The sequence below is a fragment of the Chaetomium fimeti genome (assembly GCF_033439085.1).
Source record: "Chaetomium fimeti strain CBS 168.71 chromosome Unknown B0H64scaffold_4, whole genome shotgun sequence".
In the NCBI taxonomy this organism is placed as follows: domain Eukaryota; kingdom Fungi; phylum Ascomycota; class Sordariomycetes; order Sordariales; family Chaetomiaceae; genus Chaetomium; species Chaetomium fimeti.
The window spans coordinates 3392828-3419088 of NW_026944332.1; the positions used below are offsets into that span (position 1 = coordinate 3392828).

The following is a 26261-nucleotide window of genomic DNA, read 5'->3' on the forward strand; positions in this document are numbered from 1 at the left end:
AACGAATCTTGGGACGAGGATAGTTAGCGACGAGGGGCGCCGGAATCTCACGGACCTCGCCAAATATTACAGACCGTTGTGGTGATAATTCAATGCAAGGAACCCGAGTCAGCCCGGAGAAAAGAACCTGGCGGCAGGAGTCTGTCAAATGGAAGTGCCCACCACCCACCATGCCACCTCAAGCCGCGACTTCCCTCCTACACTAGTGCCTCCTTCCTCAGCGACGAAACTTGAATGTTCAAATTGACACTTTTTCGTAGCGCGCCCCACCAGACAAAACCTCGTCAATATCGCCCCCGACATGGAAGTTTTGTCCTTCGGCGGTTTCTTTCGCACATGCCCCGCCTCCCCACACTTTTCAAGTGCGCCTCTGGCCTTGCACGCCTTGTCTCAGATGACCTCAGCGCCACAAGATCGATGGGTTATCTTGATGGCATGAGTTACACAGTATGATTCGCCGTCAAACTCGTTAATTCAACAACGGAACCGAGTTGCAAAGGCGTCATGGTAGCCAGACGGGCCTGACACGAAGGTCGGATTCGACCATCTTCAAATGCATTCGTCGCTCCGACTTCTCGGGTTTCCAGCAGAAGGGGGCTGTAAGCAAAAGTTCATTCAATTCGCTTCCAACCTGTCCCAGCGAGGTTGTCCAGCTCCTCCCAGAGGTGTGCCAAAATCAATGGCAGCTGCTGGCAGACCCAACTTTTCCTCGGCCAAGCACCAATGCAACCCCTGGTCAGTGCATGCTGTGAGTGTCTCCCCAACTGGAAAGGCTCACATGGTCAGCAATAATTACGCTGTGCAACCGAACCCGGCTGCAATCGAGAGTTACACGGCTCGATTCGATCCGTCCTGCCTTTCCAGCTTCCGCATTGGCATATTGTCCTTGTCTATCCGACAATTATCCGCATCGGACGGAAGGGGTCTGTACCTGAGTGTCTTGTAAAGGCACCGCAACTTTTCATGCGCGACGGTCAGTTGCAAGGGGGCATGGAGGGAACATGGCAACCAGGCTGCCGCCGTCGGATGGCGGCCGAGCTGTTCGCCTCCGTGCCGATTGTTTCCCCAGAATGTCAACCCAAGGGGGTTAGACACGCCAACAGCTCCAGACACAGAACGTTCCCCCACACCCGTTGCGACATGGATGCGACCCTATTCCGACCACTACCACCTCAGATCCTGGATCAACCAGAGTTATGCTGAACCTGATCGTCGTGGGCATGCTGAGTTTTGGTCGAAGGAGACGTCAACGGGCACCATCTGCGGAAGAGCCTCCGAACAGGAACTGGGCAGAGACACATCCATTCTGATCCCTGGTCGAAGTCGTCCCCTCAGTCGAGCATCGCTAATCCACCCACAAAGCAGCCAGAACTTCCAGAAGTGATACGCGCAGCTCCCGCTTCAGCCTTACTTGTCGATCCGGTGGGCACCTCGGCCGCGTCCAAACCTCGCCCTGAACTCCCTATATCACACGCGAAATGCCTTTTTTCGTTGGACTTGATGTCATCTCCAGCGAAAAGCCAAAAGCATGGCATCCCACAGTGAGGGTAAACAAACGAGCAGGCATTTCCCAATATTGACATGCCCTGCCTGTTTCAGCACTCAAACCACCTACCGACCTGCTTCTTTCGGTTGCCCCCGCTGTGACGTTCATTTAAACACACACCAATCCCCCGCCCCAGAAAGCCAAAAGTCTGCAAACCGTCCAGGCCCGCTGTGTTAACAACTGTGGGGTGGAGGGGATTTGGCGGGCTAAAAGCAAAACAGGCTGATGAACGAGGGACGTTTCCTTAGGGCAAGGGGATTTGGGCCATGTCGAGGACGCCAACCAACGCCGCCAGCCAGCCAAGTAACCAGCGGCCTAAATTTGTCAGATTGGCAGACGCGGTTTATTGAACTGGTATAGGTAAGCAAAAAAGCGAGGCACGCGGAAGCGGGAAGCGGCCGAGTGAGTGTGGGTGTTTCCATGTGTTTGTGTGTGTTTTCCCCGCTTAGGTTCTTTTTTCTCTCCGATGAGCGCCGCCCTGGTAGCCAATAGGGTAATATTGGGGTCGACGTTGCAATGGCGGTTCGGCTCAACGTACCGACATTTGAATGTGTCGAGTGTGTGCCGGCGCATGTGTCAATCTGGGGATACAAATTAGGGGGGGTGGTCGGCCGTCCGGAATGTGGAGGAGGGCGAATTAAAAGGTTTGGAAGGAACCGGTTTTGGGTTTGGTGATTTGGTGTCGGTGACGCGCTTCCCTCCTGAAGCGGCGCTCGGGGGTAACGAGAGGTTATAGAGCGACAACCCTATACTTTTTCGTCTTGATGTCAACAGGTTCGGTGGTCCGTATGGATACTGGTCTGCTCTGACCCTAAACCACCCGAACTCTGCAGAGTCTGGCAACGCAAACATATTCGACTCCCAAGGCAGTATCGTATGTAGTATTGGTGAGACGGCTGCCGGTGGGCCAAGGAAGTGTAGGCCATGGAAGTCCTGCTCCTTCTCGTTATTCTGACTCTCGAATGCAAAGTTGCTTCATAGAGGCCACTAAGCTTAGTCGAGAACGAGCCGGGGAAAGGTTTCTAAGTATAGCCCAGGTTAACTTTGCGGGCTTCTCTCTCTAAAGTCCTTGGGGATCTACTTCATTCTTACTCTTTGGTGCTCTCCCAGGGCTGGCTATTAGGTAAGGGGTGACGAGTCTCGGGTTAACATGATGTACAGCTACGTAATTGAGTAGCACTGGGAGATACGACGGCAGGGAGATGATTACTAGTGATATGAGCACGGGACAATTGCACTTTGTGGTGAAACAACAACCTACCTAGGTCAGCGACCTAAGGTCCTTGCAGGACGACAACCTGGCATAGCCCCCTAGAACCATCCACTTCTTTGATTATTGCGTTTGCTTCCCGTGGTTGACTACTCCTTTCTAGTCTCACCTAAATTCCCCTTTTGTCATCTTTAGCTTGTAGATCCAGTCTCCGTTGTCTCCTGGCGATGGTAGTTCGAGTTCCGGTCCCTGTTCTCTTCATCTCTGCGAATTGCGTCTCTTTCCATACCTAGATAGCCAGTAAATGCTGTTGGCACAAACCTCAGACGAAATAAGTCAGAAAGCTCGTTTGAGATCACCAACTTCCATTCCCACCTGCACATTGCGACTCTGGCGAGAGCTGCTCGTGGGGGCCGAAATCGTGAGCGTACTCTCCATTGGAGAAGAAAAGTGAACAAACAGACCAACTTCAACAACCCCTTGTTGTCGTGCGTTGGCGGTTGCCATAGCGACCGCTAGCATGCGGTATGCAAGCCATATCACTATGTTTGTTCTGCAAACGTCGGTCACTGACTGTTGCAAGAAACATCAACTGACGATAGTTTTGACTTGAGGGGGACGGACAACAAGCCTCATCATGAGTGGCATATTGACCGGCCGGCAAGCCGATGAGCTGTAAGTGTTACCCCAAGTCTTCCGTACCCTGGTCGACTCTAACACTACCTATCTAAAAGGCACAAGTCAATCATTGCGTATCTCTCGGCAAATAACTTATCCTCTGTTGCCACTACCCTACGGACGGAATTAGGCCTCGGAGAAGATGCCTTTGATTCGGAGACGGCAACAAAGTATCAAACGCTGCTGGAGAAGAAATGGACCGGTGCAGCCCGGTTACAGAAAAAGGCTATGGACCTCGAGTTCCGAAACAACGCCTTACAGTCCGAGGTAGACAACGCAGCAACTGCGTCTCTAAGCAAGCCCCAGGACCCCGCGGAGTGGCTCCCCCGGTCACCCCCTCGATACTTGCTCGAATCCCACCAAGCAATCGTCAACTGCATAGCCTTCCACCCGGCATTTTCCGTCCTCGCCTCCGGCTCCGACGACTACACCATCAAGATCTGGGACTGGGAGCTGGGCGAGCTGGAGCGAACCCTCAAAGGCCACACCAAAGCCGTGCTAGACGTCGACTACGGCGGCCCAACAGGCGGCATCCTCCTCGCGTCCTGCAGCTCCGACTCGACCATCAAACTCTGGGACCCAGCCGACGACTACAAGAACATCCGCACGCTAAGCGGACACGAGCACAGCATCAGCGCGGTGCGCTTCGTGCCCGGCGGAATCCCAGGGCACACCAACCTGCTCGCCAGCGCCAGCGGCGACAAGACCCTCCGGCTCTGGGACGCCACCACGGGGTTCTGCATCCGCACCTTAACAGGCCACACCGGTTGGGTGCGCGACGTATGCCCCTCCCCCGACGGCCACTACCTCCTCTCCGCCGGCAGCGACCAAACCGCCCGCCTCTGGGCCATCTCCCCCACCACCACCCCCCAAACCAACCCAGACAACACCAACTCCACCAACGACGACAACCTCCCCATCCTAACAGGCCACACCAACGGCATCCAAACCTGCACCTTCGCCCCCCCCTCCACCCACCCCTACCTCGCCGCCCTCGCCAACCACAAAAAACCACCCCCCACCACGGGGGCCACGGCCACTTCACCACCAGCATACGCCGCAACTGGCTCCCGCGACAAAACAATCCGTCTCTGGGACACCCGCAGCGGGACCTGTTTCGCAACACTGGCGGGGCATGATAACTGGGTGAATGGGGTGGTGTTTCATCCTGGGGGTAGGTATCTGCTGTCGGTGGGGGATGATCGGACGGTGAGGTGTTGGGATCTGGGGCGGGGGGGGGGAGTGTGTGAGGGTGTTGGGGGGTGGGGTGCATGGGGGGTTTGTTACGTGTTTGAGGTGGGTGCCGGGGGTGGTGAGGAAGGGGGGTGGTGAGAGGTTGGGGGGGGAGAGGGGTGGTGAGAGGGGTGGTGAGAAGTGGGGGGATGATGGGGTGCAGATCCGGGGGGTGGTGGCGACGGGGTGTGTGGATAAGGTGGTGAGGGTGTTTGGGGGTTAGAGGATGTGGTTGGGTGTGGTATCCTGTGAAGCATGGTTCTCTCTCTTCGAGGTGCTCGTCGTGTTACTGGTGGCATTACATATAACCTGACGTCCTAAATACAGAGAAGGTCTCTACATTGTATCCAACCCCCGGCTACGTGGATCCTCTAGTTGAGCCATGAACTGCCTCTCCGCTCTGGGCCGCCTCATCTTCCACCGCGCCCACATCTTCCTGCTGCTTGTAGGTACCGTATACGCCATGCACGTCGTTCCACATCTCATCCCTGATGTCTTGAGAGATCCAGCGATCCATAGGCGTCACCTCCTGGCTGTCCAAACCATGGACGCCAGCTCGAGTGGGATCTCTGGTCGCCCAAGAGCGAGCGATCTGGAGGTAGGGCTGTGTTGGGATGTCATAAATGGACTGGCCCGCGGGTTGGTGCTCGTGGACCCCGGGCGGGACGCTCGCGTCATCCGTCTTCCTCGGGAGGGCCAACTGGTTGGGGATGGCTGATGTGCTTGGCTGCCTCGAGCGGCTGTGTTTTAGGCGGGCCCGCCCTGACGGCTTGGAGGGCCTGGGGGTAGAGGACGACTGGTGGGAATTCATGATGGGGTTTCAAAAGTTAGCGGAGATCTGATGTAGATGAGGATGGGCCCTGCGTTGGTCCAATTTCATTTGTCCTCTGAAAGGATTTGACTACAGGTATTTATGGTTTTTACGATTGCGCCAGGACAGGCCTCTCCTTTGAGTCCAGAAAATGTCCTCAAGTCTAGAAACGCCCCGAACCTGTGGCATTTTTAAGGTGAATTCGTCCGAAAGAGAATGGCCTCGGTTCATTAAAACGAGGTACACAAAAACGGAGTTCTTGGTGATACCAAAACTGGCCTCAAAACTGGCCTCAAAATTGGCCAAATTTCAGAAGAAACGGCTGTGCAGGGAGTCAAGAGGCGGCGAGCAATCCGGGAGGTCACTGCAGTGTATGAGGCCAGGCTTGGAAGTGAACCGATACGCCCTCTTGATAGGTTGATTGTGAGTCCATGCCATCGCTTGCTTTGCTTTCTCGGCAGGCAGCTTAGGCTCGCAAGCCGCCGGAGGTCGCGATTGGGCTTTAAAATCGAAGTTCCTATTGGCAAAGACTGAGGTGGTGAGGCTGCGTCGGACCAATTTGCTCCCGTGGGCCACTGGCCACACGGGACAACGCTGACGTGCAGGGTTCTCAGCCTCCCCTCCTTCACTCGCCCGACGAGCTATTTATCTTTCCCCAGATTCCCCTTCCCAGGCCACTGATACCATCTTCTCCATCCAACCGCACCGCTTGAGGTGCCCTTGAGTGGAAGCCATCGAGGCATTTTGTTGTAAGCACTCCTCCGAATCCACTCATCCCCTGCACCCGTAATTACCCAATCCATCCTAACCGATTAATCAGCTCGATAGTAGGCTCTTTGGGCTCTTTCTCAGTCTAGACACGGCTCCTGAGGGAGGACGCCTTCAGTCCTCCCTCGACCCTTATTTCGCGGGGATGCAGCAGTAGTCAAGTAGCCAATGGACTTTGGGGTGTGCCGTGGCCGGGTTCAGAGAATCCTCCTGGAGGGCTCGAGGAGGGTTCTCTGGATCCGCAAGGACTCCCAGGCCATTGGAGCTTTGGTTGCTGGGACGGAGAGGATGGAGGAGTGGGGGACGGGTCAAGGGGTTATGGGTTTCTGGAATCGTCCCTGTCGGATTTTCTAATCGGACTCCCGGATGATACCCTATTCTGGGCTCAACCCAGGGCCAAGGCAGAGGCTCATGGGATCTACGAGGAAGGGATGAATGAAGCTGGAAGGGGCGTTGTGGATGTGGAGGATGGCTGGTGCCCGTCGTTCCCCGTCTCGGGTTATCTGGCAAACCAAGTCGAGGCTTCCCGGTCATCTTCAGTCTCGGCAGGCGGACGTTCTTTGAACGAAGTATCCTTTCGGCTGAATGATGGCAGCGGTGTTTCAACACCACCAGTCGCATTGCCAACCGTGGTTCTGTACACGGCGCCCGACATACAAATCGACATGACAAGTGGCCGCTCACAAGTCGAACATCAAGTAACGACTACAAAAGATGCCAAGGGGGGGAAGCCGGGACTGTCTCCTCCGCCGAGGTAAGTAACCTGAAAGACTTGGTACCCATGAGCTCGCATCACTCTGATACTGGACATCTACCAGGGTTTCCAGACTACGGACAACACGTCCGTTCCGATGCCCCGAGGACCTCTGCGCAAAAACATTCATCTCGAAGAGAGATCTTGGGCGACATGTCAACGGAGTCCACCGCAAGATCTTCGCCCGTTGCCCACACTGCTCCAAGCAACTCGGAGCACGAGATGACAACCTAAAACGGCACGTCGATAAGTTCTGCAGGGCATTCAAGAGACGATAAACACGGTAGTCAAGACACGCGGTACTTAGCGATTCCGTCATCAACTTGGTTAGTAATGAGAGGCGCCCTCTAACGGCTTCCTTTGGCAATAACAAATTACTCACTACCCATGTCAGGCGATCTAGAGCCAGCTAAGGCTTATCTCATCGGCACTGCTTTTTTTTCCCTAATGGCATAACATTGTTTTAACAACCCCTCCCACACGGGAGCGAGCCCTGAGATAGGCACTACACTACTATATGTAGGTAGCTAGGGACGTTCATGCCTGCTTGTTAAGGAGTCGGGGAGTTCGGCGTCATTCGGTATGGACAAAAAGAGACAGAGGACAGGTGAGGGAGGAATAGGTACTATCTATTGCCTAACACATCATCTTTTCCGCATCCATCGCCCTTGACAAGTCATCTTGAACTCGTCAACTAACTGGAGAATCTCGAGTTCGTTCAATTTGCCGGTTTTATGAAAGGGATAAGACTGATAACTTGTGCATTTGGCTCAGCCTGCGCCTCCCTCCCTTCAAATAATGGGGCTTGAGGGAGTTTGGGGTCCGGTTTAGCCCGTACCGTGCTTTTGGTCTGCATTATATCAAGATGCACAGTGCCTCATGTGTGTTGGTGTTGGGCGTTGCCTTGGGGGGCTGGGGGATGGGGCCTTGGACCACCACTCCTCCTCTGCTGGACATGCATCACTCGTCAAACCGTCACCGATCACCGTCATGACGATAGAAGCAAGTTGCAAATTGCAACACTTTCAAGTCTTAACCTACATACCGACTACGCAGTGACCGTTCGGGCACTGACCGAAAACTCAGGTACCTACTCGTACAATGGTCAGTCCAGACCACGAAGAAGCTCCTCACCGCCCCGAGGCGGTTGATGCTTCAACTGCCTCAACTACCTCAACCAAGGCCACCACCACCGCCGCCGCCACCGAGAATGACAGACCCGTTCGCGTGCTGGTGCAGACCAGAACTCATCTCGTGCCGGGCGACAAGTCCGCCAACTCCATGGTGCGGACCGACGCCATGGAGAACCTGATCTGCCAGCACGTTTGGCAGCGCGACTTTGACGACTACCAGGAGCGCGGCTGGGACTACAACTGCGAGTTTGCCTGGGACAGCGTCGAGTGTTGGTTCCTCGTCGACCACCACGGGCCGGACTCGACTCTACCGCCAGACCCGCCGGTCTTGTGGTACAAGTGGACCGGCAAAGAGTTGTTAGTCTGCCTGTGAACCAGCCCCCTTATTGTTTGAAAATTTCTGTGTCAACTTACCTACCGCCGTAGCGTGACGGTGCACGATCCGCTCCCTCGGAGGGTGCGCCGTAGGATACGGAGTTATCCGTTCACGAGGATTCCGCCTGAGCGTCTGCTCAACCGCCGCGTACCGCGCCCGATACAGCAGCCAAGGGAGTTTTCATCCCGTGCCGAGGAGATACGTGTTCAGAGGCATAGGCTCCGGGACACGTTGGCCTGCAACTTGATGTTAACTGAGGACCTCGCGCGGTTTGCAAAGGAGAATCCTGGGCCGGCCCAATGGGTGAGGGCGCGTGTTCCGCCGACGGCTTGGGCGAGGCTTGACGATCCGTCTCAGATAGCGATGATAGACGAGGAGGGGGTGGCATATATGGAGGTTGGGTCCCTGGGTGTGCTTGAGAGCCTAGAGAGCTAGATGGAACTGCGGCACCGTGGAACTTACTCTAACCTTTGAGCTAATTCATGGGTTGTGAGTTAGGAGATAGAAGTAAAACCCATCCTTGTCTTAATAATGTCTTCCCTTCGACCAGGTTGGCCGTTGTTTTCTCGGCCCCCAAGGAACGGCCCCCAAGTGAGAGAGAAGTGAAACATTTTCCTGTTTGAATACCTTGTTTTCAAAACTGTCAAATATTATAGAGCAACCGTTGTTTCCCCAAACTCAGTTAGGTGGGTTTGCGGGGACCAGCGCCATCCACCAAGTCATCATACCAATTCCCGTCATCGCCAAATCCGCCACCTGGATTCTTGGTACTTCTGAGAACAATCGCACTCCGTTTCTTCAATTTTCGTCTTGTAATACACCTCCTTGGCTCCGGAGCAGAAAACGCACTGTTGGGTACGCGAGTATAAGAGGTTCCCGTGGCATAGTTCGCAACTCTTTCCGGCCTGGCAGTCCCTACACCTGTGGAAGATTGTTGTTGTCCCTCTGCCGTCGCAAGGGATGCAGGGGTGGAATTTCTTCACAGGTATGACGCGCTTGCCGCTGCCATGACAGCGTTGGCAGTCTTTGTCGAATCGGTTCGCAGAACCTCTGCCTCGCGTTCCGCCGGAGGCCTTGGGTCGATATCCGCCGGTGCGGGAAGGCATCTCGTATAGTATTGAATACTCTGTTATTTATTAGACCTGTTATAATACTATACTGTTGGGGGTAGTATATGACCTTTAAAATACCTTAGGGATGAGCTGTATTTACTAGTAATCTGAGGTTAGGGAACCTAAGAAGATCAAATATAAGGGTAAATATTGTAGAATGTAATAATAGTATAAGGGCTCGAAATGCTAAAGTAAGTTGTAGTAAGTTGCAGTATCGAATGGCGAACTAACTCTCTCGCCAGACAACGTCGTTTTGCATTTTAGACCGGTCATAACTCCCCTCGTTGCCTTGAAGCAGTATATTCGTCCTACACCTAGAACGTCTCAAGTTGGGCCTCCTTTCTCCAGTTGTAACAACACGGCGGCGTTCATCAGTCACAACCACGGCCTGGGGCTAGGCCTGAGTTTGAGCCGGAGGCGGCAGACCTGCCCCATGAGCTGGGGCTCGACGAGCACTCGGCAGGCTATCCTGCATAGGTTCACACCAGGGACTGTTGGATACTACCCTGGTCCCAAACGACGCCGACGCCGCAGGCCAGCCCTCGCGCAGTACGCCAGACCCGACCGCCCGGTTCGACGGCGTGATGCACGCTGTCTCGGACATGCCGAGGCCAAACGTTGGCTGCAAAAACACTAATTATAGGGATTTAAAGGAGAGGGGGTGGTATGGTCGATGTTTCGGCCTCCTCTCGAGATGTTGCAGTTGGCCGTTTACCTAGGTACATAACTTGCTTGGCCCCCAACATGCTTCGGGGCGTCCGAGTGACAAGTGTTGGTTTGTTTGAACCAACACCGAAATCCGGCCCCCTCGTTGCATAGCGCGCCCGTTGGCCGTTTGCCAACAGCACCCTGGCAGCAGCCCCCATCTGCCCGATGCTCCGTCGTCGCTGGACACTTTTCGAACGGGTGTGGTCGGCTCGAATTAAGCGGACGGAAGAAGAAAGGGTTGTTTGCGTGGAGTGGCAAACGAGGAAAGGAGGTCCATATGGATTGTGAGAGAGTGGTCCATGTATTTAAATTCAACGTCACGTAATTAGTAGGATCATACATTGTTCCCCATCCTCTACTTCGTATATACATATGTACAAGGATTTGTGTAAGACCGGCCCGGTGGCAAGGCAGGGTTTAGGCCTTCTCACCTATTGAGGCGCAGTCGGCCTCTCAGGCATCGGCCACGGCCATATCAACTACCTGGCTAGGTAGTTACACTCTATCGAGGATACCTTGGCCGTGGTTGGTTTCAAGGCATTATGCACGGAAACGGAGCAATGGCCAAACATTCTTTTTTCTTCCTCAAGGCGTCTTCTTTTCTTTTCTAAGATGGCATGGCAAGGAAACGCATCACGGGCTGTGATTTAGGTAACTCGGACTAAGTCGGGAGTAAATAATAAGGGGGACCTATTCAAGCATGCCTTTCTTGGAACCGTTCTACTCCCAGTAGCACCGACAAGCCCATTGTGTAAGCCAGCGCCCAGATTGGCGGATTAAATCCCTTTTATAAACCTCTCATGCCATTTGCACGGGTAGAGATGCAGCTGGTATCGCGAGCTGACAGGCCCGCTTCGTTCTTCGGTTGTGGTTTTCTCCTTTTCTCCTTCTCCTCTGTAGATCACACCGTCACAGCAGACAATCCCCCGCTGCAGCGTATGCGCGCGAATCAGGAGGGTTACTAGCGAGCCGGGTTGGCCCGTTTGCTACCTCATTACCCTAGATTAACTCAGGCAATTAACACAGCATCAACCTCCCGGGTTCTCGGGAACAACAACCGGTTGTTGTGCATAAAAGGGGGTCTCCAACGAGCAGGTCAGTGACCCTCCCGCGCAACCACAACCGCAGATCGCAGATCGCATGTGGGTATCGTTGCTAACATGTTATTAGCAGCCTTGCTAGTCTTGGGCTCTGCGGCCGTCGACGCCGCGAGGGTATGGGATGGCTCACGCTTTGCCTGGTACGACACGGACGCCGGAGATGACTTCAAGAGCGCGCTGCCCATCGGAAACGGAAGGCTGGGCGCCGCCGTCTTTGGAACACCCACCGAGAAGCTGGTGTTGAATGAGAACTCAGTCTGGAGTGGCGGCTGGCTGGACCGGGCGAACCCGAAATCCAAGGATGCTGTCCCCAAGATCCGAGAGATGCTGGTCGCCGGGGACATCACAGGCGCTGGCGAGTCTGCCATGGACAATATGGCGGGCAACCCGACCTCGCCGAGGGCATACAACCCGTTGGTCAACATGGGGATCGACATGGGACACGGTTCTGGCATTGAGTCTTACACGCGCTGGCTCGACACGCTCGAGGGCACCGCCAGCGTCAACTATATTCACGGCGGCGCCAACTACAGGTGAGATCCGGTCAGTCCGTGTCTATTCTCAAAACTCCCGCTGACAACAGCAGCCGTGAATATGTGGCCAGCTATCCCCATGGCGTCCTCGCCGTTCGCCTCACTGCTGACGCCCCGGGCAAGCTCGACGTCAAGCTCTCCCTATCTCGTGAGAAATGGGTGCTCTCCCAGACAGCCGACACAGGTAGCGGCGAGAGTGGCCACAAGGTCACTTTGAGTGCCAACAGTGGGCAGTCCTCCAACGCCATCACGTTCTGGTCTGAAGCTAGAGTGGTAAACTCAGGGGGTAGGTATCTCTAGAAAGGACGGTCACGGTCAATAATTATGCAATGACGGCTAACTCCCGCATAGGCACCGCCACTTCTCCGGACGGCAAGACCATCTCCATCACCGGCGCTGATACGGTCGACATTTTCTTCGATGCCGAGACGTCGTACCGGTATCCCGACGCGGAGGCGGCGCAGGCCGAGCTGAACCGGAAGCTCGACGCCGCCACGGCCGCGGGCTACCCAGCTGTCCGCAGTGCCGCCATCGACGACTTTAGTAGCCTCACGGGGCGGGTGAAGCTCGACCTCGGATCCTCAAGCGATGTCGGTCTGCAACCCGCGCCCACCCGGCTGAGCAATTTCAAGGAGAATCCCGACGCAGACCCGCAGCTGATGACGCTCATGTTCAACTTCGGCCGCCACCTCCTCGTCGCCTCCTCACGCGACACGGGCCCGCGCTCGCTGCCGGCCAACCTTCAGGGCCTCTGGAACGAGGACTACGACCCGGCGTGGCAGAGCAAGTACACCATCAACATCAACCTCGAGATGAACTACTGGCCCGCGCTGGTCACCAACCTGGCCGAGACACAGAAGCCCGTCTTCGACCTGCTCAACGAGGCCATCCCGCGCGGCAAGGCCGTGGCCAAGACCATGTACGGCTGCGACGACGGCTTCGTGCTGCACCACAACACCGACCTCTGGGGCGACGCGGCCCCCGTCGACAAGGGCACCCCCTACACCGTCTGGCCCATGGGAGCCGCCTGGCTATCGGCCGACGCCATGGAGCACTACCACTTCACCCAAAACGAGACCTTCCTCGCCGAAGTCGCCTGGCCCATCCTCCGCCAAGCAGCCCGCTTCTTCCACTGCCACCTCTTCGAATGGAACGGCCACTGGACCGCGGGCCCCTCCCTCTCCCCGGAGCACGCCTTCATCGTCCCCGACGGCCTCACCCAGCCCGGCCGCAGCGAAGGCCTCGACCTCAGCATCGAAATGGACAACCAGCTCCTCCACCAGCTCTTCACCAACATCAACACCACCTGCACCATCCTCAACCTCCCCCAATCCAACCCCGACTGCGCCGCCGTCGCAACCTACCTCCCCACCATCCGCCCGCCCGCCATCCACCCCACCACCAACCGCCTCCTCGAGTGGCACAACCCCTCCTACACCGACACCGAGCCCGGCCACCGCCACTTCTCCCCCCTCTGGGGCCTGTACCCGGGCTCCCTCCTCACCCTAAACACCAATGAGACCCTCGCCGACGCCGCAGGCACCCTCCTCGACCACCGGCTCGCCTCCGGATCCGGCAGCACGGGCTGGTCACGCGCGTGGGCGACCGCGCTCTACGCGCGCCTCCAGCGCGGGGAGGATGCCTGGCGCAACGCGCAGGAGCTGGTGAAGTTGTTCCCCTCGCCGAACCTGTGGAGCTCGGACAACGGGCGCGGAACGCCGTTTCAGATTGATGGGAATTTTGGGCTGGTCGGAGGGATGGCCGAGATGTGGGTGCAGAGTCATGGGGGGGGTGGTGCATTTGTTGCCGGCGCTTGGTGGAATTGAGAGGGGGAGGGTGGAGGGGTTGGTGGCCAGGGGGGGGGTTGTGGTGAGGAGGTTGGTTTGGGAGGGGGGCGTGTTTGTGGAGGCGGTTTTGGAGGCGACGAAGGGGGGGTTGTTGAGGGTGAGGGTGCAGGGGGGGAGGGGGTTTGTGGTGGATGGGAGGGAGTATGATGAGGAGAGGGGGTTGGAGACGGAGGTGGGTGGGGTGTATACTATTACTGCTGCGTAGAAGGTAAGGGGGGATGGGTGGGAGAATAGGGGTTGTGGGCACGATGGCAGGGTGTGATGTGTTAAGAGTTGGATATAATTTGGATGAGTATTCCAAGCCTACCTATATTCCAAGCACTGGTTCCAAGCACGAATGAGTTCATTACTCCAAATGCTAGCATACTAGTGGAACTATTTTCCCAGGTACTGGTGAATATATGGACGAGCTAGTAACATGAACCCCCGAGTCTTTACGCCACGCTGCTCTGCATCAGTCACCACCTTGAACACGGCCATGTCGTGCGTGTCCAGCTCCTGTGACACAGACGAGCCCGTGCCAGTGCGTCCGCTATACAGCTCCGTCCACGCATACTCGCCCTCGCCCAGACCTGGCACGTCGCTGAAATTGACCGTCAGCGTCTCCGCCCCGTCCGCGGCAACGAGACCGACGACCACCCCGTCCGAGAGCTCCCCAGCGTAGTACTTGTACAGCTCCCCGCTGACCGGCTCGGGCTGGCCCTTGGGCGTGAAGGTGGTGGCCGCCTTGCCCAGGGGGTCTTGGTTGATGGCGAGGATGTCCTGAGTTTGTTAGCTTTTGCTATTAGGCGAGGTGGTTGGTTAAGCAGTTTATCTCACCTTGTTCTTGATAATCGCCAGGGTCGATTCTCCCAGGTTGGTCATGTCTGTGCCCATGATGATGGGCGACTTCATGATGGCCCACAGACCGAAATGGGCTCGCTCCTCGGCTTCAGTGAGGACCCCGTTGCCGAGTTCCTGTTTGTTTTATTAGTCCTAAATCAGAACGGGGAGCAGCCCACAAATCACCACATACCATCATGTCCAAATCGTTAAACTCACCCGGAGCGGCATGCTCGTGCATGGTGGCAGCCCTCGCCGCGATGCTCGAGACCGAGTCCCAGTCATTGGTAATATCCTCAGACATGCGCCACGAGTTGCCGACCTTGCCGCCCCAGGTCCAGACCTCGTCCCTGCCCCACTGGCACAGGGAGAACAGGATGGGCCGCTCGGTCTTGAGCAGGGCGTCGCGCATGATGGGGTAGTAATCAAAGGACTGGATGCCCTTGTTGGTGTAGACCTCCTCGGTCAGGCAGTTGTCAAACTTCCAGTAGTCGACGCCCCAGGCCGCGATCGTGTCGGCGTCCTTCTGCTCGGACCCGTACGACCCCGGGTACAGGGCGCACGTCAGCGTGCCCGCGTCGCCGTACAGGCCCAGCTTCAGCCCCATGTCGTGGATCTCGCTCGCCAGCCCGTCGATGCCCTTGGGGAACTTGACTGGGTCCGCGACGAGGTGGCCGGTGCTGTTGCGCTCGTGGGTCGACCAGCAGTCGTCGATGTTGACGTACTCGTAGCCGAGGTCCTTCAGGCCCAGGTCGATGAAGGCCTGGGCTGTATTCAGCACCACCTCAGCTGTGGCCGCATCGCAATGTCCCTGGTTCTGTAGGTGCGTGTCAGCATGCGGTCTTTGAAATGTTTCCCAGGCAGATCATACCCAGGAGTTCCATCCAAGTGCCGGCGTGCGTCCAACGCCATTGTCCAGTCGCTTCTCTGGGATAGTCCGTGATGAGACGGCCGAGACGGCGCCCAACAAGACGGGAAACTGTCTTAACATGATTGATTGACAGTCGTATCTGACAAGGTAGTTGTGGGATGTCAAAGAGCGGCCTGATACCCAGCTAAGCTGGTTACTAGTGGAACTTAAAAGACAAGTAAGTAAGCGAAGACAACAATATATATACAGCACAACACGTTCAATGTCTCACTCGTCGGCGGAAGAAACCATGATGTAATTTCAAGGATACCTAGATCCCACCAAATAGAAACCTCAAAGGTGCTCGGCTCGGGGCTCTCACGGTTTTCCCCCGAACCAATAGACCAAGCGCACCAATGGCAGGGGATGAACGATGAACCAACGGGATGGAATTCGGAGATGCCATTGAGCTTGGGGGCCGGGTGGCAATCATTTATCCGCTTTTCGGTTGGAGATGCCCGCATGGGACCATGAATGTCTTACGCAGATGTAGTAAGAGTATTCGGCGATCCAAAACACTCCAGGCACAGAGGGAGATGAGGTCGTTTTGGGGGCCAAAAGATGACTGGCAACCTGGTCAAGGAGAAGAGAGTGAAAAGACAAAAGAAAGGTTTTATTTATATCTCCTTTGGGGGCCGAAAAAAACACAGGCAACCTGGTCGAGGAGAAGAGAGTGTGCATCACCATCGAACCCGGGGGCCGCGACCTGGGTGCGGCGTAAGGGCAGGCCTGCGGCGTCGGCGTCGTTTTGCGACCAGGGTATTATCCAACAGTCCCTGGCGTGAGCCTGTACAGGATAGCTTGCCGAGGGCTCGTCGAGCCGCAGCTCAGGGGCTATGCCGCCTCCGGCTCAAACTCAGACCTAGCCCCATTCCGTGGTGGTAACTAGCGAACTCCGTTGTGTTGTCACAGCTGGAGAAAGGAGGCCCAACCTGAAACGTCCTTGCCCTAGAATCGATACTATACTGCTTCAAGACAACGAGAGCGGCTATAACAGCTAAAAAGGAGCAAGACAAAGTTGCTTTTGCCACATTCAACAACCTTCGCCCTCTTGTTTGACCTTCTCGATCCCCGAACCCCAGATTACTACCACCTAGTCTTTACCACCTTATCTCTAAGCCCTCTTGTAGGTCTCATACCACCCCCGGCAGTATCGTGTCAGGTCTGACAAATAACAGAGTATTTACCATACAATGCCTCCCCACACCGGCCAATCTCAGGCTAAGGCCCCCGGCGGAACGCGAGGCAGTGCCTCTGCGAACGGATTCGACCAAGACTGCCAACGCTGTCACGGCATAGGCACGTACAACAGACCTGTGAAGAAGGAGTCCAAGCGCTGCACAAAGTGCGAGGGCAAAGGGACAAGGACAGTCCCGGGCAAGTGCGACTACTGCTGGGGTGAAAAGAATTGCCCAGTATGCCACGGGGAATCCAGATACCCGCGTACCAAACAGTGCTCTCGCTGCCTCGGAACCAAGAAGATTCACTACGAAGTGACTAAAGAAACGAAGTGCGATTGTTCCCGGAAGTACCCAGAATGGTGGCGGGTTTGGGGATGACTGGGGTTGGTATGGTGACTTCGTGGACGGGACTGGTCCCCGCACGCCTATTATTTAGATGGAATTCCTTACCATGCATGCATCGCATTCCGTTGCTCCAGCGTAAATCATGTCTAGAAGCCAAACACGGCCAAGCCGGTCTCGATCGAGCAATCACTGATGCTGTTCTACGAGCTACCCATCTCCACAAGCCCCCTCCCCCCCTTTTGGACCATGGGATGTTCTCCCACTCGGTGTGTTCCGCGCGCGTCAAACTGTCGTTGTAGCATCCAGCAAGCCATGGTTGGTGAGTGTGACAGAATTGGAAATGCATCAGGATAAGAGCGAAGGTACTTGGTATTCATTCGATGACCTCGTAGTCTATGTCCGCGTTTGAAAAGGAAAAGGAAAGAAAAGAATCCTCAAAAGCAACCAGCCACCCCTCAATCAGAGGGCGTCAAACACCTCCACCACAGCGCGAGCAGTCGAGGTCGCACTCGCCGGATTCTGGCCAGTAACAAGACGACCATCAACAACATGAAAGTCATCCCAGATACCAGGGGCGCGCTTGTCTATATCAGGAGTCAGCATTTCGATCCAAAAGTAAAACCCAAGCAGGGAACTTACACTCCGCCCCCAACTCCTCCGCCAACTCCTCCACCATAACCGCCCCCCACCCCCTCAACTCGCCCATAATCCCCATCACCTCCTCCGCCTCGGTCGTAAACCCGGTCATCTTCTTCCCCTTCACAACCGCCTCCCCCGTCACCTCATCCCTCACCCCCCCAAAAATCGCCGGCCCATGACAAACCGACGCCACCACCCCGCCCCTCGCCCACACCCTCTCCGCAACCCTTTGCAACCCCCTCGCAGCCGGGTAATCAATCAGCGCGGCATGCCCCGCCGACGCATAAAACACCCCATACTCATCCGCATCAAGCTCATCCGCGCGCGGCATGTTATCCAGCTTCCTGCGGAAGGCGCTGGCGGTGTCGTTCCAGATAGCAAGGTCGGTGCCGGAGAGGAAATCGGGTTGCTGGGAGAGCCAGTCGGGCGTGTAGGCGCCTGTTTCGGAGGCCAGGTCGACGTCGAAGCCGGCGGCGGTGAGGACGAGGAAGGGGTGCAGGGCCTCGGTGATGAAGAGGCCGGTTGTTTCGGTGTTTTGGAAGAGGGTGGCGTGGGCCGAGGTGATGGCGATGAGGGCGCGGCGGGGGAGAGACATGGTTGTTGTTGTTGTTGTTGTTGTTGTTGTTGTTGTTGTTGTTGTTGTTGTTGTTGTTGTTGTTGTTGTTGTTGTTGTTGTGGTTGGGGGTGGGTGGGTGTTGATGGAAGAGAGTAGGAGGGTTATGTTGGTATTAGGGAAGTGATGTTGCTGGTGAATGTGATGGGTGTTGTTGGTTAGATTGTAGTTGTGAGAGTGTTGTACTTAAGTGTTGTGTTGATTGCTGTGCTGGTGAGTGGGAGTGATGATGTTGGTTGATGAGGACACAGCCAACATATATAGTCGAAAGCCATGGTATTCAATTTCACCCTTCTCGGGACCAACTCCGAACCACAAGGCGACTATGCTGCATGGCAGCAAGCCGTGGGCCTAGTGTTGTCCATCTCGGAGTTTACCAGAGTAGCACTCTCTCGGCTCCAGTTGTTTGACCTTCACCCCTACCGGGATTTGTAACCGGAGCTCCTCCGGGTGCCCCACCGGCGATGGGTCGTAGGAGCAACTCCTGTTGGCTAGAGTTAGGCTAACCTTCCCGATTCTTCTCGTGCCAGGATTACGGAGCTCTCCGATTGGCCATGGTATCTCCGCTTTCTTCGGCTTGGGATCTCGAGTTCTTAGAAGTCGAGGCATCCCTTCCAATTGTTTCCATCATGACTATCCTCTAGATTCTCCAATATGTCTCCTACCCAAAAGCATACTGCTCCGGCATAATCGTCCGGTCCATGCTCGGCCATAACGAATCGAGGTTACTCCACTCGTCAACAGCAAAGGCCATACTGAAAACATCCTGCATGGAAGCAGCGTTCAGGTCACCGAAGTCTAGGGCGCCATCCCACGTCTTCGCTGCAGCCGACATGTCCGGCATGGACAAGGCACTGCCAGGAACGACCGAGCTCGCTGACACTACCGCCACAGGGTGACTCACCCGCTCGACCGCTTTCTCGCGGCCCTGCTGGGTGAGGAAGTCGACCTTGGCGCCGAGGTCCCGCATGATCCTGGCGGCGCTGGTGGCGATAGGGAAGCTGTCGCTGAAGATGTCGAAGACGGCGACGGATAGGTCCATGGCTTGCCTGGCGTCGGCTGTGATCGACGTAGTGGCGGAGGTAGTGGCGCGGGGGTGTGCGAGCACGAAGCCGACGAGGGTCAGGGCGGCGTTCCACTGCAGCTGGAAGGCCTCGTGCCAGCCGGCCAGGAGCGTGGTGGTCGAGAGGACTTGGTGCGTGATCTTGGTCACAGCCATGGCGTGCTGGGCGCACTGCATGGCGGCCTCCTCGACGACGGTGGAGCTCCCCGGGCCGAAGGAGATGAAGGGGCGGTAAAGGTTTACGGAGAGGTGGTGGTACATGAGCTCCAGGAGAAGGCGCTGCCGCTGGAGCCAGAGAGGCGCGAATGGTTCGATGTCGAGGACCACTCCGTCGGTCGAAAACGGGACGGCATCGTGCTGCCGCTTCGTCTTCAGGGCAGCAGGTACGCCAGCGGTCCATTCGTCCAGGATCTTCATGTAGGGGCCGATGAACTCGGCGTGGTTCGCCAGCGCCCGTTGGTCATCCCATATAGTCTGCCCGTCGTCAACGTCGGGACTCTGGTCGTAGAAGGCTGTATGCACTGTCCGGGCTGCCCCGAACAGCTTCGATTGCTGGAGACTGAAGCTCAGCCATGTGACGTTGTCTCCCAGAGGGGCGAAGTGGGATCCCGATTGCAGGGCTGTCTCAAGGTCATCGCCCGGTAGAGAGGGCGTGGCATCGGAAAGGTGCGGGAGCAGGAACGGGCGGCCCAGCTTCATGCCGATCTTGCTGTCCAGAACGTACAGTGCCCACCACAGACGCTTCCGCATCTCCCTCTCTCGCTGCGGCATGGTTTGTGGGGGTTCCAGGTGGAGGCCGAGCATATAAGCGGCACGTACGGCAAGGCCACAAGCGCTGTCGGCCATGTTCTGGAAGGACCCACAGCACAAGTAGATGCAGCACAAGAGGTGGCACTGCAGCGTCGACACGGTAGGACTCTCCAGCTCTCGTGCCAGCAACGTCTGGGAACGGCGGTAGTGCCATCGGCCGGCGATGGCGGCGTCGGTGTTATCCACGGAGGCCTGCTGCTTCACGGCGGGCAACATGGACATGCCATACTGCATGCACATGGCGACTACAATGTCGACGAGGGCCGACGGCTTTCGCGTGTTGCCCGATGCGGTCCATAAGGACCTGTAGTGCTCCTTGAAGGCTGCCTCGTCGAGCACGGGGAATAATGAGGTATGGTAAGACTGCCAGTAGAGGTCAAGAAAATATTCCTCTTGGGTCGGGCTTAGGTAGGTCGCCTTTGCGACGGGATCTGCACGAGGATGGTGCGAAGGTTCGGGTTCCTCAGGGGCCGCGGTCGGTTCATCGAGGCGTCTACTAGATGAGTCGAGCAGCATGTGATCTGGGGAGTGAGGTTGTTGGAGTGTCCGGTCCAGGAAGTTGTTGATACGGCCGATGAAGTAGAACAGAGACGATGGTCCGTACCATGTCTTATGGGGAGATCGTGCCGTGCTCATGCGGATGCCTCCCCAGGCGTTTTTGGTGCGCGACGATGATGACGGAAACGACAGTGGCACCGACAATGAGCGAGTGTATTGCATGTCGGAGCTGACACTAAGCTCCGGGGGAGACAGACTGTTGAGTGTCAGGTTGTCACGGCCGTCCCGTTCCTGGCGGAGTTCGAGCTCCAACTCCTGGACCTTCTGGCGAAGACGGTCAATCTCGCGGTGGGCCAAAGGAAGAGAAGCGGTCTTCATGGACTCATTGCTACACTCGCCTCCCCTATTGGCGCAATTGGAGCACGGGTAGTGGTTGTCGCACTTGACTCGATGTTTCCGGCACCAGTCGCAGGCTCGAACCACTTGGCTGCGCTTCGCCCGGGGTCGAGGGATGCCGGGTTTGGCAGGGCCCGGCTGGGATGACTGGGGTGTGCTGCATGCCTCCGGAGTGCTGTGACTTGATGGGGCCGACATGGTGATTAATTCGAGTTGGGGGTTCAATCGAACCTTGAGGTGGGTTGCACAGTGCAGGATGCTTGCCTCGGAACCTTGTGGAGAGAAGGAGAGGTCCGGCTTGGCAAGGCATTGTCGTCTGGAGTGGCACTCAGCGAGGGAGTTCATTTTTAAGGTGGAGCCCAGCAAACTCGGAGTGGTCCGAGGGAACTCCCCGAAACTTGAAACTAATCAACTTTCTTCCACGATTACACATCACAACATGGAAGAACTCCGTTGGAGGCAAGAAAAAATAAATCGGTGGAGTCAAGTGCAGGTTTGCAATGGATATGAAAAATATAAAGCGCTGGCGAGCGCCGGCGAGAATTAAACAATGTATCATCTTCACCACGCAATTCGCCGTCGATTAATTCATCAGACGTGACTCGAGCATCTCTCCACAACTCACTCCTCAGATCTGACGAAAACCTTCATCCCTCATCCCTCGATATATCCCATATACCACCACCACCATCATGCCTAGCTTTACCGTCTTCAAGGGTGGCAAGGATGGCGCGCCCAAGAAGTCCACCACCCAGAAACCCGACCAGCTCGTCGGGGACCAGGTGCTTGTGAGAGTTACAGCATCTGGCGTTTGCGGAACCGGTATGTGCTATGCTCCCTTATATGTTTATTTCACATCAACTGACAACCTATCTCCTAGATCTACACTACGTTAGTTAACCCAACCTTACACCCCGGGCCATCCATCGATTCGCCGTTACTAACAAGTGCAACAGCTGAAAGAAGACATGGTCCTTGGCCACGAGGGCGTTGGCGTCGTCGAGAGCGTCGGTCCCGACACCAAATACCTCAAGAAGGGCGACCGCGTGGGCTGGGGCTACGAGACCGACAGCTGCGGCCACTGCCACGAGTGCATCTCCGGGGAGGAGGTCTTCTGCGCCGAGCGGGCCATGTACGGCGGCGCCCACCCCGACCAGGGCAGCTTCGCCTCGGGCGCCATCTGGCGCGAGGCCTTCCTGCACCCCATCCCCGACGCCATCACCGACGAGGACGCCGCGCCCCTGCAGTGCGGCGGCGCCACCGTCTTCACCGCCCTCTACGACGTCAAGCCCAACGAGGTCGTCGGCATCATGGGCGTCGGCGGCCTCGGCCACCTGGCCATCCAGTTCGCCGCCAAGATGGGCTGCCGCGTCGTCGTGCTCTCGGGCTCCGACAGCAAGCGCGACCAAGCCCTGGCCCTGGGCGCCCACAAGTTCGTCGCCATGAAGAAGGGCCTCGGCAGCAGCCGCGCCGACGAGCTCAGCGGCGGCGGCTCCTGGCTGCTCGACCGCCTGCTGGTCACCACGGCCGCCCAGCCCGCCTGGGACGCCCTCCTGCCCATGATGGCCCCCAAGTCGCGCATCTACCCGCTCTCCGTCTCCGCCGGCAACCTCGTCATCCCCTACATGCCGCTCATCCTCCAGGGCATCACCGTCCAGGGCTCGCTCGTCGCCACCAGGACCGTCCACCGCGAGATGCTGTCCTTTGCTGCCGTCCATGGCATCCGGCCTGTCGTCCAGACCTTCCCTATGACCGAGGAGGGTATCAAGGAGGCTCTGGATAAGTTGGAGCAGGGTAGGATCAAGTACAGGGCTGTCCTGGTGGCGCAGTGATTGGGAGATTACTGGGTGTTATTGGGTTCTGTTAGACGGGGACGAGGGACTAGAATAGACCGGGAGTTTAGACTTGTTTTCAACTTATTTGTTATGTCCTACGCCGCAAGGACAAATATACTGGCGTATACAGCATTCCGTTGTCTCTAACCAGCCTTCCAAGCTCTCGTTTGTCCCCGGTCACCCTCACGAGAGCTCGTTGTCGCTTCCGCGACCAAAAAGGCTCGGACGCTAGGTAATTATTAGGTGTTACCTCAACGACGACCCCCGCTACCATCCGCGGAGAAAAGGAAATGGGGGATTGCAGGGGCTGCCGAGGCTCGCCTCGCTGTGCTCCCACTCACAGCAGCCTTCCAGTGAACCATGCATGCCTCGCCCCTCAATTAATCTATACTGATGGCGATATAGCACATTTCGAAGACACGGACTTGAGAATCGCGGTATTTTCCCTCTTTGATTGAGATTTGCGGGGACTAGTGAAAACTTGAGAGACTCTACATGCTCTGTTCTTTTACTCTTACAAGTGCATATTGATTCTGCCGCTACTGCTTAGGTAGACTTTGTAGGGATTTCAATTCGAAGGATCTTGTCCCGCTGTGTCCGGCAAACGCCTGGTCGTCTTGGCGTGCGCGCGCGCCGAAAAACGCTCTAATTTTTGAAAAAACGGCCAGAAGACCAGAAATCAGTCGAACTATCTACAGCTATATCAACCAACCCACTACATGCGCGCACTGCGCAAATACCTTAAGCTATATATCTAAATACGTAGAATTCGAATATTGTATCCGATTAATAATGCGGATAATACGTGCTGAGATCTTGATGGGTTTAAAAACTGGTGAATCTTTGGTAAAAGCCGCCAAGACCTGCCAAGCCTTGCCAAGATATCTTCGAAAAGTTCAACAAAAATCAAGAAAAACAGAAATCTATCGATACCTCAACGCGCATTATCCGCATCGTCGATCAGGTATAAAATTCAGATTCTACGTATCTAGATATATAAGTTGAGGTATTTGCGCGGTACACGCATGTGGTAGGTTGGTTGATATAACTATATAAAGTTTTTAATTCTCCTTTTCCCCTTTCAAAATTCCAAAAAAATAGAAAATGTTGCGCAACCCGCGCACGCACGCCAAGACGACCAGGCGTTTGCCGGACACAGCGTTATGAACCAAATAGTACTAGTTACCTAATTACTGTGTGCGCGCTTCCAAAAATAGAGCTGGGCAAAAAAGAACGGTGACTCTATTCGTCCGAGGTCAATCAAGACGTCCCCCCCTTCAGGAGGCGCGGACTTTACAAGTACTCTGCAGCTTGAAATTGGTGGCTTTTCTTTCCTTTTTCGAGCTATTAAACCAGGCACAGCGCCCCCAAGTCGAGGTTCTTGCAGCCACGGGCCCACGACTACCTACCCAGGTATGTGCTGAAGCTCACTCAGGGCCAGATACCACCCATCTCAACACCATGAACGGCCGCCTCCTCCTCCTCGCTGCCCTAGCAGCAGCCGCAACCGGCCAGGAATGCGACTACTATTCCAACAACCACTGCCTCAAGTCGCCCGAGACCGTGAGCACCACCGTCCCCTTCACCCCCCTTTTCTCCGCCGCCCCGACCTTCGTCTACGGCGTCGACGAGCTGGACAGCAACGACATCGAGACGGCGCGGGACAAGGACATGTTCAGCATCCCCGCGGCCTACTCCGGCCCCGTGCTCAAGGTCGCCTGGTGGCTCGAGTACGACAACAAGACGGTCAACCTCGACCGGGCCCAGAACCGCCACTACTACGCCTTCGCCATGGAGACCAGCTCTACGAACGGAGTCGGTGGCGGCGCCAACGGCTGCGCCGACCTGCTCGGCACCGAGTGCGTCCGCAACCTCAAGGAGGTCGTCGCGTCCAGGACCTTTGCCGCCTCCTACGTGCTGGGCGGGATGGGCTATGTCATGGGCCAGCTGGCGGAGCGCCCGCTGCGCAATCTGTCGTGCCCGGAGGACATCTTTGGGAACACGCCGTCGTCGTTGTCGGCTATACAGGACGCGCAGTTGCCGTTATATCTGGACGGTATGTCCCCGCAACCCCCCCCCCCCCCCCCCCCCCCCTGTTGCAATCATAAATGATCTGAGTGCTGCCTTGCGCTGAGACAAAGACTGATTGATGGCTTTTCCTCTTAGGATTCGATGAGTTTGCGACGATCCGTGACGACGGCCTGATCACGACGCCACCGCCGCCCGGGAACGCGAGCTTCACGCATGTCTCTGGCCAGTTCCGGTACCGTACTCTGGAGGCGCACAGGGCCCAGGGGTTGGTGGCCGTTACGGTGAGCTGGCCGGCTGTGGACGCTGTCGTAGGGGAGCCGTTGAATTATACGATGGATGATGTTACGGTTGAGACTGCCTGTCTTCGGCTTGGGGCGGCGGGGGGGACTGGTGGTGGGAATGGGGGCGGTGGGGAGAACGCGGCGCCGAGATACCGAGTCGGTGGAGGGCTGGTCGTGGCGGTGGTAGGGGCGTTGGTGATCATGTTGTAGGTTTGAGATGCCGAGTGTAGGTTATGACTGTGACTATTAGCCATGCAATTATATCGTACTTACCTCTGTGGCTTGTTTTCTGCAATTGAGATGGTATTTGATAGTGCTCGCAATATATAAGTTCGGTTAGAAGCTCCAACGCATTGCGTGTGGAAATATTATACTGCGCATATGCGCCTGAGATAATTCAAGGAGGGTCTCAATTCAAGGGGTTGGATCTACTTATTTACAATGCCCATGCTAACTCTACCTAGGCTCTACTTGTATTATTCGAAATTTAAATTCGATGAACCATCATTGTCTTGTAAGTGTTTGCTGTACGGCTTCCCACCCCTTTCCCCTGCTCGGAGTTTGAGTGATTTAGAGTAATCTGTATTAACTTCACTCCCTTGGACTCAACCTTGGCATACGGATCGTCAATATTTCTCCCATGAGGGTCATCGTTTGTGACTTTGCGCCGGAATGATTACTCAAGCCGACGGACCATCGTTCGCGAATTCCCTTTAGGAACTCCCGTCTCGTGGCAGACCATTCTTTTCAGATACCAGCCTCGAGCCCGGGCTATGTTGATAGAACCTACGTTGCACCGACAAAGTAGGAGGGCCGGCGATGTACCCTCCGCGTAAGGGCAGTGTGGTAGCAATTGCTCGCATCTGTCCCGTCCCTCTCGCATTTCGATTCCAGTCCCCAGATCCGGCTTAGTTGAGGTGGCCAAGAGACGCAGTAACTATAGCCTATATTACACTATCTGCAGCTACATAGATGCAGACATCACAAGGGCTTCACATATGCGGAGTATAAGAGTATAACAAGTCCAC

General features: G+C 56.1%; 8 protein-coding genes across 8 annotated transcripts; 5 read left to right on the plus strand and 3 right to left on the minus strand.

Moving 5' to 3' along the window:
• Window positions 1–3276: 3276 nt before the first annotated feature.
• Window positions 3277–5046, plus strand: B0H64DRAFT_417692 (LIS-1 2; the record flags this gene model as incomplete). Its single annotated transcript, XM_062805259.1, has 6 exons — window positions 3277–3281; window positions 3399–3431; window positions 3491–4643; window positions 4678–4730; window positions 4770–4853; window positions 4995–5046. The coding sequence occupies 6 exons, from the start codon at window positions 3277–3279 to the stop codon at window positions 5044–5046; spliced, it is 1380 nt and encodes a 459-aa protein (XP_062659696.1).
• A 2852-nt stretch (window positions 5047–7898) lies between these two features.
• B0H64DRAFT_397605 (uncharacterized protein) lies at window positions 7899–9137 on the plus strand. Its single transcript, XM_062803887.1, has 2 exons — window positions 7899–8490; window positions 8560–9137. Exons 1-2 carry the CDS (start codon window positions 8102–8104, stop codon window positions 8942–8944), a joined length of 774 nt encoding a protein of 257 aa, XP_062659697.1. The 5' UTR covers window positions 7899–8101; the 3' UTR covers window positions 8945–9137.
• Window positions 9138–11489: 2352 nt separating this feature from the next.
• B0H64DRAFT_442514 (glycoside hydrolase family 95 protein) lies at window positions 11490–13788 on the plus strand (the record flags this gene model as incomplete). The annotated part of the gene is made up of 3 exons (XM_062806650.1): window positions 11490–11962; window positions 12016–12248; window positions 12314–13788. The coding sequence occupies 3 exons, from the start codon at window positions 11490–11492 to the stop codon at window positions 13786–13788; spliced, it is 2181 nt and encodes a 726-aa protein (XP_062659698.1).
• A 356-nt stretch (window positions 13789–14144) lies between these two features.
• On the minus strand, window positions 14145–15808 carry B0H64DRAFT_432784 (glycoside hydrolase superfamily). Its single transcript, XM_062806015.1, has 4 exons — window positions 15503–15808; window positions 14825–15448; window positions 14629–14766; window positions 14145–14571 (listed from the first exon to the last, which is right to left on the minus strand). Exons 1-4 carry the CDS (start codon window positions 15620–15622, stop codon window positions 14185–14187), a joined length of 1269 nt encoding a protein of 422 aa, XP_062659699.1. The 5' UTR covers window positions 15623–15808; the 3' UTR covers window positions 14145–14184.
• A 1611-nt stretch (window positions 15809–17419) lies between these two features.
• Window positions 17420–18382, minus strand: B0H64DRAFT_360422 (IgE-binging protein). The gene is made up of 2 exons (XM_062801704.1): window positions 17707–18382; window positions 17420–17651 (listed from the first exon to the last, which is right to left on the minus strand). The coding sequence occupies exons 1-2, from the start codon at window positions 18299–18301 to the stop codon at window positions 17527–17529; spliced, it is 720 nt and encodes a 239-aa protein (XP_062659700.1). The 5' UTR covers window positions 18302–18382; the 3' UTR covers window positions 17420–17526.
• Window positions 18383–18980: 598 nt separating this feature from the next.
• B0H64DRAFT_417699 (fungal-specific transcription factor domain-containing protein) lies at window positions 18981–21396 on the minus strand (the record flags this gene model as incomplete). The annotated part of the gene is made up of 2 exons (XM_062805260.1): window positions 18981–21267; window positions 21359–21396. 2 exons carry the CDS (start codon window positions 21394–21396, stop codon window positions 18981–18983), a joined length of 2325 nt encoding a protein of 774 aa, XP_062659701.1.
• Window positions 21397–21778: 382 nt separating this feature from the next.
• B0H64DRAFT_322827 (chaperonin 10-like protein) lies at window positions 21779–22918 on the plus strand (the record flags this gene model as incomplete). Its single annotated transcript, XM_062800583.1, has 3 exons — window positions 21779–21908; window positions 21967–21977; window positions 22043–22918. 3 exons carry the CDS (start codon window positions 21779–21781, stop codon window positions 22916–22918), a joined length of 1017 nt encoding a protein of 338 aa, XP_062659702.1.
• Window positions 22919–24148: 1230 nt separating this feature from the next.
• B0H64DRAFT_397612 (uncharacterized protein) lies at window positions 24149–25505 on the plus strand. Its single transcript, XM_062803888.1, has 2 exons — window positions 24149–24977; window positions 25088–25505. Exons 1-2 carry the CDS (start codon window positions 24383–24385, stop codon window positions 25441–25443), a joined length of 951 nt encoding a protein of 316 aa, XP_062659703.1. The 5' UTR covers window positions 24149–24382; the 3' UTR covers window positions 25444–25505.
• Window positions 25506–26261: the final 756 nt, after the last annotated feature.

Coding starts and splice junctions, on each gene's coding strand:
- B0H64DRAFT_397605 (XM_062803887.1), top strand. CDS start 8,102: ATGGTCAGTCCAGACCACGAAGAAGCTCCTCACCGCCCCGAGGCGGTT. Junction 8,491..8,559: donor AAGTGGACCGGCAAAGAGTT/GTTAGTCTGCCT, acceptor CTACCGCCGTAG/CGTGACGGTGCACGATCCGC.
- B0H64DRAFT_432784 (XM_062806015.1), bottom strand. CDS start 15,622: ATGTTAAGACAGTTTCCCGTCTTGTTGGGCGCCGTCTCGGCCGTCTCA. Junction 15,449..15,502: donor CACTTGGATGGAACTCCTGG/GTATGATCTGCC, acceptor ACGCACCTACAG/AACCAGGGACATTGCGATGC. Junction 14,767..14,824: donor TTAACGATTTGGACATGATG/GTATGTGGTGAT, acceptor TAAAACAAACAG/GAACTCGGCAACGGGGTCCT.
- B0H64DRAFT_360422 (XM_062801704.1), bottom strand. CDS start 18,301: ATGTCTCTCCCCCGCCGCGCCCTCATCGCCATCACCTCGGCCCACGCC. Junction 17,652..17,706: donor GGAGGAGTTGGGGGCGGAGT/GTAAGTTCCCTG, acceptor CTCCTGATATAG/ACAAGCGCGCCCCTGGTATC.
- B0H64DRAFT_397612 (XM_062803888.1), top strand. CDS start 24,383: ATGAACGGCCGCCTCCTCCTCCTCGCTGCCCTAGCAGCAGCCGCAACC. Junction 24,978..25,087: donor GTTGCCGTTATATCTGGACG/GTATGTCCCCGC, acceptor TTTTCCTCTTAG/GATTCGATGAGTTTGCGACG.